Raw genomic sequence first — 21,728 nt, forward strand, 5'->3', positions numbered from 1 at the left:
CGGCTCCGAGGAGATTACCTCCTTTTGGTCCTCCACTCGTCGCCCACCCAGAAACACCAGCCGGACTGTGAACCACAGTATGTTAGCCAGTCTGGCTAGGTCGGCTAATGCTCCTCTCAGCAGCGACAACACCGGTGTCAACTTTGGTCTGTTGAACATCCGCTCCCTCACTAGCAAAGGACATCTCGACCAGAATATCCTTACGGACCACAAGCTTGACTTTCTTTGTTTAACTGAGACTTGGCAACTTCCTGGTGACTTTTCCCAACTTAATGACTCTACCCCTCTCGGGTTTGTTTACATTTGCAAACCTCACGGCTCGGGTTGCGGAGGTGGTCTCGTGATACTCCACCGCAAGAAGTGGAAGGTCCTGCCAGTCTCTGTCCCCTCCCTCTCCTCGCTAGAATGCCTTGCCTGTAAACTATCCAGACCCACCCCCACAATCATTGCCACAGTCTGCCGTCCCCCCAAGCTTCACAAGGTCTTTTTAAATGAACTTTCTGCCCTCCTGACACACCTCTCCACTTTGCCAGCTTCTGGATCCATAGCCATTTTCTGTGTATTGGCTCCCCCCAATAGTTTCTTAGTTAAGGGAGCACCAATCCAGACAAAATTCTAAAAATGAGACGGTCCGTAACTCTGGCAGCTCAAGGAAGACTTATGTCACTTATGCCTCCTAATAAAAATGTTCCCCGATTTTCACCTCCTAGATCAGGAATACTCAACCTGCTTTGCTTGGGGGGCACTCCACATGTTTCTGGGATTTCAGGATGTTTCTAGAAAGTTTCTATGATTATAGGAGAGTTCTAGGAATTAAGGAGATTTCTGGGATTTTAGGAGATTTCTAGGATTTTAGGGCATTTCGAGAATTTTATTACATTCCTAGGATTTGAGGATATTTCTAGAATTTTAAGGTATTTCTAGGACTTAAGCAAGGATCTAGGATTTCAGGACATTAGGGCCTCATATATGTGTGTGTGTGTGTGTGTGTGTGTGTGTGTGTGCGCGCGCGCGTATGTGTGTGTGTGTGCGTGTGTTGGTCTGTGTGTGTGTTTGTGTGCATGTGCGTGGGCGTACAAGTGTACATGCATATGTTTGTGTTAGGATTGGAGAAACCAGTGACAGGCTTTGTTTGACCCCCAGAGAATATGAATGTGGTGTGAAGGCATTAAAATTCAGTCAGCATGACTTGGACCAGCAGAAGCACACTCTAGTCTGGCTCCACAGCTCACTAATGTATCTGATCAGGCTTTTTTATTGTATAGACAGATTTTATGTTTTAAGTTAAGATATTTGCACGTCTTAATATTTGAGGATGGTTTTCTATCACATTAAGAGAAGAAATACAAATGAATCCACTTTCCTTGGAGTGTTTGAAGTTCAGTTCAACTTGAACACTCTTAAAATACAGGTATCATCAGAAAGTATAACATAATTTGCACCATATGTCTCACACATACACACACGCCAATAATGTCAACAAGAGTCTGTCTTGGTACCCGATCTAAGTGGGTAAAAATAGAAAAGCAAATATACTTTTGAGGTTGTTTTTTTTTTGAGTATTTCTGCAAATGTACTTTTTTATATTTTTTAAAGAAATTTCCAAGAGGGGAATGCATCCTTGCATCCTGTTTATCAAAGAGGTGACCTCCATAAACTGCAGACAAACTGTCTGTTCCTATTCTCTCACCTAATGGATATCTGATTTCCACAAAGACTTCTTTTATTTCCTTCAAAATACATAGTTAAACTTTAAAGTTAGCAAATTCTAAACATTTTTCTTTTCTAAAAATATTGAGGAAATTAAATTTGACACTGAGAAAAAATAATGTTTTCCCCAACAAATCAAAAGTAACTTTGCTGGATAGACTAATATCAAGGACTGTGGTTATAGAAAAAAAATATGTAGGATTTCATTAAATAAAATATATTTTTTCAATTACAAACAATTACAATTTTAAAGATTGATTACGCCAGTGCACCAATTTTCTTTTTCTTTTAGGGGTATGCAGTCTCCTGTGTTATTTGTATCAATGAAGAGTCAGTAATGAGCAGGATTATGGCTTCATGAAATCACAGGGCTGTGAGCGTGTGTGTGTGTGTGTGTGTGTGTGTGTGTGTCAGTGGGCTGAGTGAAGGTGGTGGAACTCTGATTAACAATCACACGCTCGTGTATTCCCCTGCTGTCGGGGTATAAAGACTCTGTATGACGTGTAGAGGCTGTACATATGAAGCATGGTAAATCAAATGACTGCAGTATGAAGCCTGAACACACTCACATGTCCTCTGCCTCCCAGTAACCCTGGATGGTGTCTCTGTGGAGACACAGGCAGGACTTAGAAATAAAGGTGCTAACTATGGCCATATTGGGTTTTTTTGGCTTGTTCCCATAGAAGAATGCTTTTTGGTTTCTCATAGAACCATTTATTAATATTCTAATGGATCCCTAGCAGAGGGATCTACCTAGTACCTAACATAACAGGTAATACCTACAACCATCAGTGAAAGGTTCCACCCAAAACCTCCAATGAGAGGTTCTAGAGAATCCCTCTATGGTAAAATGGTTCCATCCAGAACTCTCTCTGAGGTTTCTACCCAAAACCTTTACACCTTCTAAGGATCCTGAAAAGAAGCCTACCCAGGAAGTGTTTCATATATATTGCACCCAAAGGATTTTCCGGAGAACCTAGTTAAATTCCCAGGGGATTCTTCCATGAACCCTTGTATATGCCATGTGTTGAATCTAAAATGTGCCTAGGGGGTTCTATACAGATCCCTTATACATATATCCCAGGGATTTTTATTGAGAACCCATCTATATAACAAGTATTTAATCTAGAACACAGAGTGGAGCTCTATTGAGAACCATTTTACATCCCAAGGGTTTAATCTAGAACCTAACCATGGGGTTCTTCAGAGAACCCTTGTATATTTCAATCTAAACCACACCTAGGGATACCCAGAACACTTATATATGTTTATTCCAGAAACCACCCCACAGAGTTCTAACGAAAACCATTCATATTACAAGAGTTTAATCGAGAACAAACCCAGGGGGTGCTATCGAGAACACTTTTATTACAAGGGTTTAATCCAGAACCCACCTAGTTTATATCCAAGTTTTTAATTTAGAACACACCCAGGGGGTTCTATCGAGGATCCTTTTATTTTAAGCGTTAAATCCAAAACGGCCCTACGGGATTCTACTGAGACCTTATTTATATTCGAAGGTTTTCATCTAGAACCCAAATAAGGGGCTCTAGAAATACTAACTGACCACAGTACCCTCAGAATTCCCTCCCACTGAACATGCTTTTAGTTTTTAATGGAACCCTAGTTTTCAGAGAGCAATGTCTTCACAAAAGGGTTCTTCCAAAGCAAATGGGTCTGGGTAGAACCTCAGTCCTCAGGATGGACCCTGTTGGAACCTTTATTTCTGAGTGGACAGGAACACAAAACCTGTATACAGCAGGAGGCTGTGAGGGACGGATGTGTGTGAATGTGGGTTAGATCAGTCTTGTTTTGCAGTAAAAGTGATGGAACTGTTTGAGCACATTGTTCTGTCAGTGCATTTTGGAAATGCCCCTGTGCTGTTAAATGCTGGTTTAAACTGGAAAGTGAAAAGGTTTTAGTGAGAGCTAGAAAACCACAGGGCTACACCACCAAACAGGACGTGTGATTGTACCAGGAGGGTAATGTGAGGGATGTCTGGGAGGATCAGCTGATGGCCGCTGTTGTTCCCATTACTGTGTGTCATGCTTCAACCTCCTTAAAACACAATGTCTCATTTAAAATCTAAACCACCAAATCTAAAAAAAAAAAAAAAAAAAAATAGAGCAGTTCCATAAAATATGACGAGAAATAGATGCAGAGAGGAAGAGGGGGCAGTGTGACATGTTTTGTGAAATAATGAATCAATTTTCTGTAGTTTTTTTTCTCGCTGTGGGAACGCTCCAAGAGCCCATTTTTGGCTCAGATTCTATGCTTCTTCTCCTGACGCGGTGCATCATATGAGTGCATGGGAATTAGGAGGCCCACAGTATGCTCATTGTGCTGTTTATTATTTTGATTTGAGTGCTTCATAAACACTTGGGATGAAATCAGGTTTATTCAGGAGTGACAGAGATATTTCTGCGGCTCAGACAGGGGGAATGAGAAGCAGCTGGAGGGACAGCAGGTTTATGAGGGAAAGCTGAATTGTTAACCCTGGGCCATGGTAATAAATAGATGAATAAATGATAGAAAACTGTGAGAAAATTAGTCATGTTTTTCCATCTGCTGCAGCGCTGCTCAGTGGTCAGGTTGCGGTAGTAATGGTGATGTTGTACAGACGCACATTTTGACAATGTACCTGCATTGATTTCTGTTGTAGAGGGCAAGATAGTATAGAACAGACTAAGATGATGTATTGCCCTGTGAATTTATAGCATATATATATATATATATATATATATATATATATATATATATGTTGTTGTGTGTGTGTGTGTGTGTGTGTGTGTGTGTGTGTGAAGAATGAGTCACGGTAATTGAGTTTAGACAAAATCAGTGCATGAATGACTATTTTAAGGTCTGAGCGTGATAGTGTTGATTTGATTTTAGAGATTCATTTTAACTGGAGGAAGCAGGACTAAACATTTTTTTTTTTATATGTGGGTGAAAGGTTATAACAGAATCAAATGTTACTCCCAGGTTACTCAGATTAATGGAAAGGGGACCAAGAGCATTCACTATGTGGTTGCTAGGGTTTGGGGATGAGAACAGTTTAGATTGCAGGTAATTTTGTGACATCCAACACTTAACATCGTTATGACAGTCTAAAACAGCAGCTTCAAATTACGAAAAGTGACAGCCAACTCACTAATGGTATGAACTATAATAATATTATAAACACTGACAAATAGTGACATTGTGTTTGTTAACATAGAACAGCAAATTTAACTGAAAACTGAAACTACTCAGTTAAGCACTAGGCATGATGGGAAATGTAATATATAAATTTAAGTGATTGGAACCGCAGTGAAAACATTTTGAAAGCCTAAATGGCATCAAATTTGTATTGAAGCAGCACATTCTGTTAGATAACAATATGTTGTGAATTTTGGAAATGATGATACCTCTGTCTTTTTCATTAATTTTGACTTGACTTCACCTTGCTCTTCAGTTAATTGGAAACATTTGTCATCCTTTGGCATCCTCCATCAGCTGAGCTTCAAAATCCAGATAAAGCTTGGGGATGTAATAGCTAAATCTAAATCTACCTAAATGTAAAAATGATTTTAACTATTATAATAAATAATAATACATTTTATTTATAGAGCGCTATTCACAATACTCAAAGATGCTTAACAGAAACAAACAATGTCAGTTAAGGTCAGTAAAACTAAACAGAATAAATCAAAACATGATCAGTAAAAGCAATACAAGCAAGAAATATGCATTAATCAAATATTAATTAAGTAATTAAGTAGATTAATTAAGTAGATTTAAAAATATGGGTCTTGAGGTGAGAATTAAATGTGTGGAGGTCAGAGCAGTCACAAGGGATTTGGGGAGTTTTTGTCAGCAGATATCTTAGTTGTAACAAACTGGGCAAGCTGAGCATTTCTGTGTTTCTATTTGGTGTATTTATTAAGTTTGGGAAACCCCGTGATCTCTAGAAAGCATAAGCACAAGTTGGCCAGCAGACTCAACAGGGACAAGAAAACATGTTCGGAGGTTGTTCCTACGGTTCAAGCGTTACTAAGGTTCACCTTTTCGCCCTGATGAGTTTGCACTTCTGCAAATTAACACCACCAATTAAGCCATTGATGAACTACACCACAGTCGCATTATTAACGTTGCCACATCGATTAGGCTGTAGAGCTTAAATAAGGCTGTTTGGCGTAGTTCAGGTCAATGACGCTCTGAGGTCTCATTTAGCCACTTGTTAGCTTCAAAGTTCACAGTGGGGAATATACTGAAATATTTATGTCATAGAACAAAACATAGAAAGTCTTGTGTTACCCACAGACCTTTTTTAAGGCATATACTGAAAAACTCATTCAAAAACCCATTAACTTTAAGATGAGGGAACCAGGAGTGCTAACTCATTTCCAGGTCTTATGACTCATTCCAGGGATTTCCTGTAACAGTGTTATGGCTAATGTGTGAGCTTTACAACAATGTCTTATAAAGTTGTTATGGCTTACAGCAGCAAACAAATGCCTATTTACAAATCCAACAGACACGGAGCAATTAACATTATTATAGAACTCGTGAGAAAAATACCTGATTCCTAAGCTTGCTATATGTATTTTAACCAGCTAATTGCCATGTTTTTTCTGTCCATAGTGTGGTGCTGTAGGTTTCATAAGAGTTCTTGTTTCCTGAACATTCATCTGTAGGAAATGAGGTCAATCCGAGTGGCAATAAAATTGCACAATACACACAGTCGATTTTAAGGATCTTATATATTTCTTTAAAAGAGAGCCTCAAGATGCTAAGGTAGTTGACAGTTCTCTGTGGGTTTGTTAATGTGAATGACCCCTTTCTCCTAGCTGCTGAAGAGCAATGGGTTGGGCTCGGGCCTTTTGAGGCGCAACAAGGCACCAATGGCAAGTTTTTATCAAGTTGAGCTACCTCACCAGTATGGAAGTTAGAGGTGACTTCTTACTATTATAGCGCAAACCACCAGGTTACAGCATAACCGCTATACACGTATTTACAGTCAGATAGTGTCACAATTAAGGTCAAATTCTGAGAATTTGCATAATTCATCTAGACAACATAGAAAACATCTGGAAGGTCTCTTTACAAAAAATAATTGATCCATATGTGTGTATTTCATGCTATAGGCTACATAATGGCAGAATTCAAAATGTTGACAGTTATACAGCTTTTGAAATCAAACACACTTCATCTGCCCCGACAGCAAAATATTGTCCTTTATCATGAACATTGAAGCTTTATTTAGCATGAACTTGCAGTAGCTGTTGTGACATATTTTGATACACCGTGGGCTCGATTTTTAAAATCTGTGTAAAATGTGTGTGTAGGATAGTCTGAAGACACTGTGTCGTGAGTGCGGTGTGAATTTAGCAAAAATGTGGGAGGATATAGGTTTAATTAGTTTTACAGTTTTTGATGAAAAGAACGTGATGAGAGTGATGATCATCATTTGCACAAGGCTGGAGTTTATAATTGTCTTCATGATTGGACCTACAGTTAAGTGAAAGTTGCAAAGCCATGGGTCATACAGGTGATTTGTTATGAATTTTCAATGTTTTTAACTTTAAACAGCTGCTGTAGCACCAACATTAGGACTATTGGACCCCAATTCCTGTTGAGAAAGTTTAGCATGGGCTTTAACATATGTACGAAGTTTGCTTTATTTTCATGAATGGGAAGTTAGTTTTCCTTAAGATGATGAGAAGGTGAATATGAGGGACCGGGAGCAGAGCTTTCCAGCTCCATGAATGCCCCCTCTCACACTGTCACATAATTACACAGTTATATAAAGCAGCATAAAGCAGGTCAACATACTGTATTTTCAGAGCACAATTTTACACTTGAGTTCTCCAAGAACGAGACAAACGTTTCTCACATTTTACTGTGTTCATCCACTTTACAACATATTGTGTTCATTGTACTGAGAGATGCTTTGCATCTATGGAATCTGAAAATGTCATACGCTTGTCCCTTCACACTGCTGCATTCTCACTATGGTGCACCGCAACTGAACTGTTTTATGAGCTGTAATCACAGAGCTAACTGAGCACACAACAGGTCTGAGAATTAATGTAGCTGCTGTGTAGGGTGTCAGGCCATTAGATGGTGGCTCCTGTTCTTCATTGATAGCTGAGTGTTAAGTGTGGATGCAGAATGCAGACGGGGCAGAGGCTTCATTATCATGCTGTCATATTTCTCTCCCTACTTATGGATATATTAAAGTATGCACTGGAAAAGGACCTTTTTGATTCTCATTATATATATATACAGTAGTCCCTTATAAAGTGATGATTTGATGCACTGGCAATGGGTGCTGACTGCCAAATGGGAATGGTCGCACCTGAAGCGTGCTCATTTTTCATTTACACTAAAGCATTTTAGTTGTCAAAGAACAAAAATGCTGTTATACCTCTAGGTTTGTTTGCCTTTTGAAAAGAAATTCATCTGAAGAATGAAACATTTAAATTATACCACAGTTTGTTACATTATGTGTTGACATTGCTGGAGTTTCTTTGTCCATGTGGCTTCATTGAGAGAGACTCTTCAAAGGTGCACTATTTTTATAGTGTTTCCCTCTAGTTCCCTCTTTTCCCAGAGTGTGAAATGTAGTCAATAACATGTCCACTACTTTCTGCAGTCCCACAATGCAATGTGTCTTATTTTATAGTAGATTTCTGTACTGTGTGATTTGTCAGTGATGATAAAAAAAAAGGTGTAAGTGAAAACTACTTAGTGTCTTCAGTATGTTTCTATAAACCATTTTTATGCATATTTTTATTTTGGAAAAAAAAGTATGGCTGGGGTGGAAAAGATGGTGTATAAATATAAAGACATTTAAAAAAAAAAAAAGTGAAATGGAAACAGACTAAGTAAATAAATCATGACATACTTGAAGTATATGGCTTAGACTGATGCTCATAAGATTTATTTGGCACCATGAGGACACTGTCATGTTCCTCAAAGAAATATGTGAAATAAACATAATAACGATTTTCTGGGATATGGTTGAAATTTGTCAGGAGATGATTTACAACCACAATTCCAGAAAGTTGGGATTTCTGTAAAACATGATTTTTTAAAAATTTTTTGTAAATATACACTCATTCTGACTTTCAGGTTTGCGACACATTCCAAAAAAGTTGGGATAGGGGCATGTTTAGCACTTTGTTAAATCAACTTTTCTTAACCAACACTCAGTAAGTGTTTTGGAACCTGAGGACACTAATTGTTGAAGTTCTGAAAGTCAAATTATTTCCCGTCCCTGCTTGATGTATGGCTATATGTATAGTCGGGGGTCTCTTTTGCTGTGTTTTGCGCTTCATATTGCTCCACACACTTTCAACTGGGAAAGGTCTGGACTGCAGGCAGGTCAGTCTAGTTGCTGCACTCTTTTACTACAAAATCCCAATGTTGGAAAATGCCCAGAATGTGTCTATTGTCTTGCTGAAATAAGCAGGGACGTCCCTGAAGAAGACCTCTTCTGGATGGCAGCATTTGTTGCTTCAAAACCTGTGTGTACCTTTCAGCATTCATGTTGTCTTCACACAATGAATCCAGATGTCTGTAAACATTGTTACTGGCATCTGACGAGTGCAGATGATCAAACTTTCTCTCTCTCTCTTACAGGAATCATGTCTGCAACAGGGAATGGCTATGTCATATACATGACCATTAAACGGAAGACCAAGTTGAGGCCCCCTGAGCTCATGACTGTTAATCTAGCCATCTTCGATTTTGGCATATCAGGTACTGGCTTGTGTGTTCAGTTCAACAGGTCTTCCTATCCATACAGCCACACATTTTGTTAAATGTAGTTTTTTTTTCCACAAGTTGCATCACGTTATTCTGTGTTTTCATCCATTCATTGACTCATGTAATGACATTATTTCCACTCCCGTAATTGTCTCTCCTCTTAATAAGATGCAGATGTTTGTCTGTTGGCCTCCCTATCTGTTTTTTTTTTTTTCATTTTGACTTTTAATTTCAACAAACAGTCATTATCTAGCATCTCAAAATGTCCCCAATTTAATTGTTACAACTCATAATGTCTGTAATTCACCAGCAAATTTAAAGTCAGTGTTAATGGACTTTCTCTCTTATTAACTTTAGTAATTTGTTTCTCTTCCACATTACTTACCCAGGCTTACACTTTTTTACTTCAGCTACTAGAAGACAAACTGATTCTAAATGTAAAAGTCAACGGAGTTGTCATGGAGAACACTACTCAGCCTGTGAAACTAATTGAAGAATGTCTTGTCAGAAAGGTCATTTTTGGAAAAGAAAAAAAAAAAATGCATGGTAATCTCTGGAGTCATTGTCAAGATACTTGAGTCTGCACCGAAGTGGTGGAATGTTTGAAAGGGACCCACTAAACTACAGTTCACCAGGGCAGTGGATATACTGTATACTTTCATAGAGGGAGAGAGATGGTAAATTGCATGTCATTAAGTGCATTTGGCATAGTTTTTTTTTGCACTGCAATGGACCTCTCACTTTCATATAAACTGAAAATTGGAGGGAAACTTTCTGTGCATTGTTGACTGTTGCCGTCTGATATGTTCTTCATTATATCTGCAGTATCTTCCGCGGATCAACTCCTTGTCCTACTTGCTAGCAGAACCAGCCAACATGGTTTGTTTGTTTTTCGAACTTCCCAGCGCAATAGTATGTGATGAGAGGGCTAGAGGGCTAAAATCTAACAGCAAAAAGCAAAACAAACCCAGAACGCTTTGTGCTCACAATGCACAATGAAGTGAACCACACCACAGACTTCAGTCTTCAGAGGGGCCTGAGTTCCTTTGGAGTGCTCTCATATACGCAAAAAAATGCTGAGTCATTGGTCTGAGTCTGCTTGGAGGGCTGAAACAGACTAAGTGCGAAAACACCCTAAAATGTGTCACATACAGAAAGAGAAAAGGATCCCTTCATCTCAACCAGCACTGATATTTCAGCTAGTTCTCATTCCTAAATTGGCAGAAACAGCTTTAGCAGGGATTTTGTCGTAAGAATGCCAAAGCCACCTTTTGCAGCTGTACGATATGCCACCGGGCAGCCTCAGCTAGGGATGCTGCCGGTAGAAACATAATATAAGGAACATGAAGATCCCTGTAGAGTGGGCAGGAGGGGTGGTGGATGGATCCAACCAACCCCAGAATTTTGTTCGGGAGTCCGGTGTTCGCTTCCAGTCTGAACATGTTAATGTTTTTTTCTACATCCTTTTTATGCCCTTTTTGACAAAACCTAACCATCCGCGCTTTTGTTGCATAATCCTAATCATGTAATTTTGTTGTCATCCTGGCATTGGTTGCAATGTGCTTTTGTTGCCTAAACATAATTATGTGTTTTTGTTGTGTAATCCTAGCATGTGCTTTTGCTGACATCACAACATTTTAACAGCAGACGCAGAAGAATATGTAGAATAAATATGTAAACATGGAAGTCCACTGAAAAAAGCGGCATTATGTGAGAACTTTGGATGAGAAAGTGTTGCATATTTTCACCGAAAAAATGTTTGATAATGTTAAAACAAGTGTGTAAACAAGCAAATGGCTTGTATAGAACTTTTCATTTCTGAGCTGTTGCTGAAACGCCTCACGTTACATCGTAACACCAACAAATCAGCCAGCAGACAGAATAAAAAAAACAGTTTGCTAACATAATTTCTTTAGCCTACATGAGTTGGGTTTTGTGGTTTTGTCATTGTCCAGCAGATTAGTTATCTTTTATGTAGAAGTGTGTAACCAATGAGGCAGCAGATGCCGCAGTAAATCAACCACGTGACAACTGGAAGATGATGAAATGAAGTAATAGGTCATCTTGTCCTTTTGGCGTTTCCGACGTGATTTGGGAGCAGCAGAAGTAACCACGAGACGCTGTTGATCAGAGATCTCTGAAGGATAAGGTTTAAGTAATATTCAGCATTAAATTGTTTAGTTCCAAAACAGATTTCAGAATATGCAAAAACAGTGGGGCAAACTCTTGAGATCTTGAGAATTGGGACACAGCAGCAGTCTGAAAGCCGCCCACTGTGTCCTCATTTTGACCTCCAGAGCATTTCATCTGTAGATTCCTACAAACCATCATTTGCTGATCCCTGACTGTGTGCTGTATATCACGTCCGTGCGTGATGTTGACCCGTACTCACCCCTGCTCTATGCAGACACTGTCAAAATCAACAAAGAGCATTTGTATCCAGGAAGTGAAAGCAGGTTATCAGCTCATGTGTTTGCCCTGCAGTTACATTAGCAGCTGGCTCAAAATAAGTGCAAAATAAGTGTTGACCATGCCATGTGATGGCATACTGAGGATAACTGAAGCGTTTTATTCCAAAGTGGGTCATCCTACCTTCAGGTCAGAACATGTTTTAATACTGAATGCCTTAATTAGCCAGCTACGTCAAGCTGTGCTGTTTCATAGGCTCTAACGACATTTTCCGATGTCTTGTTGGGACGCGTCATCAGATCTCACCATGCATTATTTGATTTGATGAACCCTTTCAAACATCACTTCTCTTGTACTGCTTTCAGATGCCTTTCACATGTATTTAACCCTTTGAACTCTTAGCAAAGTGTTACGATTTCTTTCATGGTGGAAAAAAAGGTAATGAGCAACTTGGTAATAAATGTTGGAACTTGGATCAGCATCACTTTTCTTGTACTGTGTGCAGATCCTCTTCACAAGCTGTTGAAACCTTTGAAACCTGGGGGGGCGGGGGCAACTATTACCAACTTGGAATGTAACACAAATTGCAACATACTGGTAAAGGTGAAAAAAAAAGAAAATTACCTAAGCATTTGTAACGGGTGTGGTACGGACCCAGATGCAGTACAACGGTAAACAGGATTAGTTGGTAATGACTTTTATTCAGACCAACACAATTCAAACACGAAGCAAGATGAGGTAATTCAGCACACAGTTCGTTCTTCGGGTCGGAATCCACAACACAGTCTCTGGAGGGAGATCGAAGCAACGAACCGAAGCTTACGTCATTCGGCGTGGATGCGGAGGAAACCCCGTAGCCCAACAGCTCGACAGCACGTGTGGAGTTACCGTCGAGGAGAAGGCAGAAGCGTGGTCGGGGACAGGCGGAGGTTCCGAAACCGAGTGAGCAGTCCGATGATGCAGCGGTACCGATGGGGATGGACCAGGAGGATCGTCGGGGCCAGGCGGAGAGGTCTTTACCAGCGAAGCAGATCAGGGACGCCAAAACGGAACTCGTGGTCGGGGACAGAAGACAGGTAGGTTTCCCGGGGATCAGGCGAAGAGAGCAGGTCAGGAACAGGCAGGGTCGGCTTTCAGAGATCTGGCAGGAGAATGCTGGAGAGTCTTGCATAATGCGAAGGAACAATCTGGCAACGAGTGTGTGTGTGCGTGTGCCAGGCTTATATACTGGGTTGATTACTGATGAGCTGCAGCTGGAGGTGAGTGAGCAGAGCAGGCAGAGTGGGCGTGGTCAGCAGGTAGAGGGAGCAGAGGAAGAGTGAATAGAAAAGTACTGAGAAGGGGGAGAGGAGCAGGGATCGTGACAGCATTTTTTTTTTAAAAAGAAGGGAGCACTGTTAGAAAATGTTAAAAATAGGGGGAAAAAATCCAGAAAAGTGTTATTGTAATTATAAAAAAACATATAAAACCATGTTACAGAAAAAAAAGCTTGTTCTTTCCTTTTTTTTCCCAACTCTCTTATGTGCTTAGTTTCAGATTATTTTTTTTAACTTTTTTTTTTTTTTTTTTTTGCTGTCTTTTTTTTTGTTAGTTTTTGTGGACCAAGTCTACTATTTTTCAGGTAATTTTGTACTTCTTACTACTTTTACTTTTTCTGTGGGTCACTTCTTCTTGCATTGCTTATTGTCTTCTTCTAATGTTTTTGAGAGAAATCAAGCAACTATGCTCAAGTCTCAAAGGGTTAAGTCTCTTCTTTGAAAAAGTTCAACATCTTTAAAAATGAAAATTTTCACCTTTGATCGGTCATTCTGTTTTTATCAAATTCTCTTCCATTTAAAAGCTGACACTCTCACGTGCTTCACTGCAGCTGCCATCTGTGCTCACACAACACAGTGTGTACACGACATTTTCATATGGTTTGAGTGCAAAAAGCATCATTTTTAAAGCAGCTATTGAATATTAGTAATGAAATAAGAAGGGCAACGTGTCCCTCTGAAGTGTAGTGGAGTAGAAGTGGAAAGTGGCATGAGATTAAAAAATGTTAAACTTTCTCAGATTTGTACTTAAGTGTAGTACTTGAGTAAATCTACTTAGTTTTATTCCAGCTTTGGTCAGCAGAGGGATGCACAGTAACGGATATCACAGTAATTGTGATCAATAGACCAAGTTTATTATATGTTTTTCACACTGTATTTTAATAAACCACTCATTACACTGTAACATGACCTAAGTTTGATTAAATGATATAATGCATTTTTAACTGTTCTTAAAATATAAAACTTACTTTTTGTTGCACTGTGTATTGTGCAGTTGAGATGTTTTTCTCCGTGAATCCCAAAAATTAGTGGGTGGTAACAAAATAAGAACAAACCATGGATATGAGCAAAAATAAGAGAACATTTGTTTGTACATTGTTTCTTGCATACAGTGATAAATTTTAATTTTACTATAATATTATTGCAGTAAATTAAGCAGGGTAATGCTTGATATTCTTTCATTTTAATACAGCTCATGAAAGTAATTTAGGGTTTCTGATTATGAGACCAGCTTTTGCATCATAGCAGTTCGTGTCTTTCCTCTCAACATTTTTCATACATGACAGATTTAAGTTTGGGTTTTACACACACACACACACACACACACGCACATTGTAACCCTTTGACATCTGAGCTAATTGGCTTGATTTCTTTCAAAAACACAGAAAGAAGTTACAAATTAGAAGTTACAAGAAAATGACCTGAAATTTATCAAAAAACAAGAAAATATAAAAGGTTTAAAAATAAAAATAAAAATAAAAAAATGAACCAAACAAATTTATATTATTTATATACCGAGAACTGTGTGCCCACTGCAGAACCTCGGACCTCAGATCTTGTGGAACGAAGAGCCGACCTGGCGGACAGGAACTGGGCCCCGGCTGGTCCTCCACTGCCGCTTTGACCCACTCCTCGATGGCCCAGGTGAGGGCGGCCAGGAGACAGGAAGCAGGAATAATACTGTCCGAGTTGGACCCATGAATTTAAAAAAAAGAAAAGAAAAGAAAATGGAAAAGGTGACAAGACAATGACCTGAAAAAGTGTTTTAAAAAAGATAAAAAAGAGACAGTTGTCAGTTTTGAATTAATTTAATAGAAAGAATGTCCAGAAAACTATATTTATAAGAACTGTATATGTTGTCTGGACATTTTTGCTATTTAAAAAAATCAAAACTGACAACTGTCTCTTTTTTATCTTTTTTAAAACACTTTTTCAGGTCATTGTCTTGTCACCTTTTCCATTTTCTTTTCTTTTCTTTTTTTTAAATTCATGGGACATTTCTTGCTCATTACCCTTTCAGACATGAAATCAAACCTTTGTTTCAGTTTTAAAGGTCTAAATGCACATGGAAGGAGTCTGAATTCAGCAATGAAAAGTGATGTTGTCCCAGGTTTCAAAGGGTTAATGAATGTAAATCACATACCATGCAACCATATCGACACAAATTAAAACATTCCTAATCATGAAAAAAATGTATTTTAAGACATTATGCAACTGAAATCATGTAATGGCATATTTCTCACCTTGCATAGTGCTCATCCTCAGTGCTGTAATCCTCACTAATCCTCCTCCAGTCGACCTGCTCTCTGATTAAGCCTTTTTGTGGGCTAACAAGGACACGGTGTGCCCTTCCTGCTCATCATGACAATGATAATACACTAAATGAAACCAGTCTCTTAAAAAGTCTGAAGCTGCCAATTACATCTCAAACCACATTGCACTTTGCCACCTTTTCAGCACCAAACTACTGAAAAGAATGAATGAAAGTAATAATGATAGTTATAGCTGACAATAACTTTGTCCAGAAGTGCACAAAATAATCCAATGGAGACGGGATCAAGATAGGACAAATACATCAACATTATGAATATTCTCCATTATTGAAATTGCTTTTTGCCCCGTGGGACCTAAAGATGATGAGGTCATAGCAGTGACTGATTTAGTTGGCCTGTGTGTCCATCTAGCACTTTAGTTTGGCGCAAATTGCCTCGAGAACTTCTAATGAGATTACCATGACATTTAGTCTAAATAGTGGTGACTGCCAGTCTTCCTTAAAGGGTAACCTGAAAAGTGCAGGTCTTGCCTTTTAATCAAATGTAGTGTCACGTTTGGGACTACGGACCTAAAAGTAGGCAGACAAAACAGATGTTAGAAAAAATAAGTTCTTTCATTAAAACAGGTGAACTGTGCAGTTGAATAATGGACTTAATGACCGGGTGAGGTGAAGGATGATTCGTGTTTCTGAGGTTTTCTTCGGCTGGATGTGTGGACAGGAAGGGCTGGAAGGGAATCCTGGCAGAGATGACAAAAACGTTTTTTTTCAAAAAAACAAAGTTGCACCTGGGCGAGATCTGAATAGCACCGGACGTGTCACGTCACAAACCGTGTGCTGCAACAGTTGATTGTGAATGATTGTGGAGCGAGCTCACTTGAAGGTAGCTGGCTTGATTGCAGGCAGGTGATTGATTGATGAGGGCCCCCAGGTGTGAGAGAGTGGAGTAGTGTAGACAAGGGGAGGGGGGAGAACAAAGGACAGAAAAAGGGAGCGTTCCTGCTCCCTTGTTTCCTAGTTTCCCTGGATCCTGGCCGTAACCTTGACTGTGCCTGAATGTGGTGATAGCTGTGCTGATGCTGTGATCCTGCCTTTGGTTGTGCTCGTGCTGTGGCTGTACTGATGCCCCCCACTCGCCCTGATTGTGGTCTGGTCCTGGTTGCGCCGATGTTGTGATCTTGCCTTTGGACACCTCCCTATCAACATATGCATGAGACTCTTATCATCACCCTCAACATCATCATAGAGTGCAATTACTAATTTCACACCTACCATTACTGAAATATGACATGCATCTGTTTCTGTTATGTCTGTGCCTCTCTCCCTCTCCCCCCCCCTCTCTTTCTCTTTCCTTTTTGCCATGATTGTATTTCATTTGTTATTTACAACATCTATTGCTCGTCTGTCCGTCCTGGAAGAGGGATCCCTCATCATCCTCTACCGCTCTTCCTGAGGTTTTTTTTTTTTTTTCCCCGTTACAGGGGCTCTTTTTGGGGAGTTTTTCCTTGGGTGATGTGAGGGTCTAAGGGCAGAGGGATGTTGTACACTGTAAAGTCCTCTGAGGCAAACCATGTTTTGTGATAATGGGCTCTATAAATAAAATTGACCTGACTTGACTTGAAAAAACACAACAGGCACAAACAGAACACACAAAAGTTACTGGAGAAAGTAAACAAAAATCACGCTCATCTAGTCATACCTTTCATTCAATTGGTGTGGTTGCTTTTATTTTTCATAATATTACGTTGTTACTAATAATAACATTAAATGATAATAAGCTTTGTAACTAACCAACTTAACCAAATTTAGCAAGCCAGCATGGTACATAATAGTAGGCATGTGGCAAGTGTTATTTATGATGTTATGATACAGCCATAAGTAATATTGTAATGATCATGTCAGCTAATTTGACCCCAGAGCAGTGAAGTGTCACTGTAGGCCAAAGACACACAACTTAATTTTGGGTACTTTCTGAGCACCGGTGGTCTAAAGATAGAACGTTAGAGAAACAATTTTTTTTTGCAGACTGACTTCTAAAAATAACTTTTCTCTTGTCAAAGTTTATAGCAATCAATGCATAAAAATACACAAAAACGTATACATAGGGTGGGGCATAAGGTAAAAAAAATTACAATCTCAGTGCCTATTCTAGTACCTTTGACTATTGTGGATGCTTTTATTTTGCATCATATTACGTTGTGGCAAATCTTCACCAACTTGGACTTGGACTTGTAGAAAATGGTGCAATCCTTGAGTAAAGAGGGGACAAAGCACCAGGCTAGTCGCTCCCCAAACAAACTGTGAGTGCATGCTGGGAGTGACAGGCTCAGAGCTACCTGGAGATAAACTCTGTATACATACTCTCCAGTCACACTGCAATCCTTGTCATATGAGGACAAATAACAGCAATGGTTGCAAGGAGCAGGCAAGACAAGACAATGGGCAAAAAAAAAAAGACTGCCTGATTTGTAAAGTTAAAGGCATCTTTGCTGTTTTCGCCATGACTCACAATCTATAAATACTATGAAGCCTCGGAACATGTGAGCAACCATGTGCATGCCCCGCTGGGTTTTCAGTGATTCCAAGAAAACATTTGCCTCATCGTGTCTCATGCAGTCTTGCCTCTAGAGGTTTGGATGTTTGTCTCTTTTATACAGCTTGGGCAGCATGCCAGTTGTCCCCTTGGCCTGACCGGCTTTCCCAAAAGAGAGTGCCCACATCTGACACACACCACAACAGTCAGGGAATCACTGTGGTTTCCTGCATAAAGGAGGACACTGGAGCCTTGTCTATGAAGGGTATTCCTAAAAATAACATTTTAAGGGACATGATTAGTAAAAGTCCCATGACAATTCCATTGCCACCAAAGCATTCACACTTGAGACAGGATCATGAGCTTGTAAGGAAGGTTTACAACAAGAATTACTGGTATTGCTTTGTGGTGTCATCAGTCAGCTTAGCTTTTTCTCCCCTTTGTCAGTTCCTTTTTATGATGTTTAGTAATGAGGCACTCACAAGTTCTCACAAGTGCTGTCACATGGCATTCCTGGAATTCAAGGACATGTTGTGTGGAAAGATGCTTCAGCATTATTATGTTTCCAACCTTACTATATGGTAATAAAAATCTTCACTTAGATCTTTAACCTCCTGGAAACGTGGCTTGAAATAATAAGAACGCACATATTATATCAAAGTTGAGTATCTACAGAACTCTAAAGCAGAAATAAATGTTTTCAGCTATTAGAAAACCTATTTCATCCATCCATCCATCATTATCCATTTATCCATGGCTGGGGAAGCAGGCTGAGCAAAGTACTCCAGCTGTCCCTCCCACAAGCAATGCTTTCCAGGTCCTTATGTGGAAGGCGTTCCAAGGCCAGACAAGATATTTGATCCCTCCAACGTGTTCTGGTTCTTCCATGGGGTCTCCTACCAGTTGGAAGTGCCCATACATCTCTAGCGGGAGCCACCCAGGGGGCATCATCATCAGATGCCCGAACCACATCGACTGACCCCCATTTTATGTGAAGGAGCAGCAGTTCTATTCAGAGTTTCTCCCAAATGTCTGAGCTCCTCACCTTATCTCTAAAGCTGAGACCAGCCTCCCTCCAGAGGAAACTCTTTTCATCCGATTGTATACGTGATCTCATTCTTTCAGTCACAGCCCAGAGCGTAACCTTGTTCAAAAAAGCTCATTTTGAGGATAACAGCATTTCTCTAGACTCTGTGTGTGTCAGATCACGTTTGGATCGACACCTACATTGATCCCGCCTTTGTCAACTGTCTCTCATCTCCACGACGACAGCCATGGAGCAAAGCAGAGTCGGCGTGGTAGAGCTCTATCTGTTCCAGCCCTCTGACTCTGGCTTCATTCCTAAATCCAATCTGATGCTCTGCGCTAAAATGAGAGAGATGTTGTATAAAGCCTTTTTCTCCATGAATTAACAAACGGCTAAGTTCATATAAGACATTCACTCAGTTCAGCGCACTGCTTTGGATAACCAGACGGCACATTCTGGCAGTGCTCCCAGTCTACCAACGGTCCAGTTTGTGCCAGAGTGCACTCTGGCACAAACAAGCAAGTGTTTTTGAATGCAGCCTATTGAAAAGAACAATGGGGGATTTCAGTTTGGCATCTTGAAATAGTATTGACTGACTTTGAGTTTTTGATTGGCTTTATCCATATGACCTGATATGGATCGGGGATAACCACGCCCAAATCAACCCAGCATCAGGAAACTGTGAAAAAACTAAAATGACAATATTTAAAATTTGGACTGAGGCTAATGTCTGATCACTTTTGGTTCTTTTTTATGATGCATGTAAACTCCCAAGCAACATATTAAGAAAGTGTTTGTGATTTGGGTTCCGAGAGATTTTTGTAGAAAAGTCATTCAAGAACCTTTAACTCCAAGATTTTATACTGATATTATATTTTACCATGTTTTCAATTAACTCTTCTTTTCTTTGTCCAACCTCACTCCCATTCCCTACCCATTCCTGCGTCATGCATCTCCATCCTCCCCTGTCTCTGTCCCTGCAGTGACAGGAAAGCCCTTTTTCATTGTATCTAGTTTCTCCCATCGCTGGCTGTTTGGCTGGGAGGGTTGTCGTTTCTACGGCTGGGCGGGCTTCTTCTTTGGTTGCGGGAGCCTCATCACGATGACCCTGGTCAGTCTGGACCGGTATCTCAAGATCTGCCATCTCAGATACGGTATGTCAGAATTTTAGACTCCTTCTAAACATTTGATTTCCATGTTCACCCACACAGACAGACTGGAGGCTGAAAATTCAAGATTTTTGCCAGCAGCGTCAAATGTATGTATGGTCCAGCTTGTTGATTTTATGTATAGCTTTTTGATTTAAATCAAATTCGTCCACAAAGCAGACCCAATGGAATTTTCATCCTTACATGATGTGTAGTTATTGTACTCCAAATGAAGTCAATGGTGAGTAGAAATTAATGAAATAAATCCACAAACCTGTTCAAGGACCCCAGGACATCACATGACTTACCCAAACCCTTTTGTACACAAAAATCATGCATTAAGGCCACAACTAAGTCCTGTCCTAAGCCTCTTTTGCATTTTTACACAAATCCAAACAACGGTGGAATCATGCCACTTCTGTGGGTGATTTTAATGTCGGCCTCTTGTAACATACATGTTGGCAGTACTTTTCTAAACAATACCAATGATGTAACACAGCCAGAATGATCACTTATCATTCCAGTTGTTTGGTAGCTAATCTTGTCCTCTGCTGGGAGGGTTAGGGGTTGCAGACCTCATTATCTTCCCAATTCTACATTTTTGGTTGCTTCTTCTTCTTTTTTTTTGGGTTAGCCTCCGACTGATGCCATATGCTTTTTAAATCTCCATCAAGGGGGTTGCGCATAAAACATATTGTCAAAACATGCCACCCATCCCACCCATGGTCCTGTCCTGCTGGTTGTCCCTTTTAACAAGACCTTAATTCTGCGCCATTAATACTTCTGTTGACAGCTTAAAGGTGAGACAACTGTGTCCCCCCATTCTGCAAGTGTACCTTTAATATGGAGCAGTGAGGCTGCATAACTATATTCCTGCCTTTTACAGCCACACACTGTAAAAGGGGCTTATGTTTCTTGCACACATATAAATATTAATTATACACTTTAAATACTCACCAAACATTAAAAACGTATTCTGAGTGTCTATTTTTCACTTCAGATCCAAGAGCTTTTAATTGAAAGTCAAACTGAAATTTTAACTCTCTTTACTTTTTTGTAATTATAAAGTCATTAAATGGTAATAAATTCAATGTAATTTATGTGAACAGTCATATTGCTTGAATTGGAAAAATATATGATTGACCATTGCTTGGATTTGGATGAGTTTTGGTTAACAGTCGTACAACAGCTCTTTGTAGCATCAGAGCATCAGATTGGATTTAGGAATGAAGCCAGAGTCAGAGGGCTGGAAAAGATAGAGCTCTACTGTTAGCCAAAACTCATCCAAATCCAAGCAATGGTCAATCATATATTTTCCAATTCAAGCAATGTGACTGTTCACATAAATTACATTCAATTTATTAACATTTTATGACTTTATAATTACAAAAAAGTAAAGAGAGTTAAAATTTCAGTTTGACTTTCAACAGTTAAATTATCCACACATGCGGCTAAGGTCAAAGTTAGAATATGTCTATCTGTATCTTGCTGTAAAGCAATGTTCTACTGGAAAACATTCATGTGAATGTCACTTGACATGTTCTACCTGTCCAAAAACCAT

The 21,728-nt window shown here is 39.6% G+C and overlaps 1 protein-coding gene across 1 annotated transcript in view; it reads left to right on the top strand.

Moving 5' to 3' along the window:
- Window positions 1–21,728, top strand: part of opn5 (opsin 5) — a 51,758-nt gene that overhangs the window by 24,266 nt on the left and 5,764 nt on the right. The window contains exons 3-4 of the mRNA XM_042503853.1: window positions 9,337–9,456; window positions 20,003–20,173. Of these exons, the coding sequence (XP_042359787.1) occupies window positions 9,337–9,456; window positions 20,003–20,173 (291 nt within the window). The remainder of the gene's footprint in view (window positions 1–9,336; window positions 9,457–20,002; window positions 20,174–21,728) is intronic.

Source organism: Plectropomus leopardus, chromosome 16 (genome assembly GCF_008729295.1).
Source record: "Plectropomus leopardus isolate mb chromosome 16, YSFRI_Pleo_2.0, whole genome shotgun sequence".
Lineage (NCBI taxonomy): Eukaryota > Metazoa > Chordata > Actinopteri > Perciformes > Serranidae > Plectropomus > Plectropomus leopardus.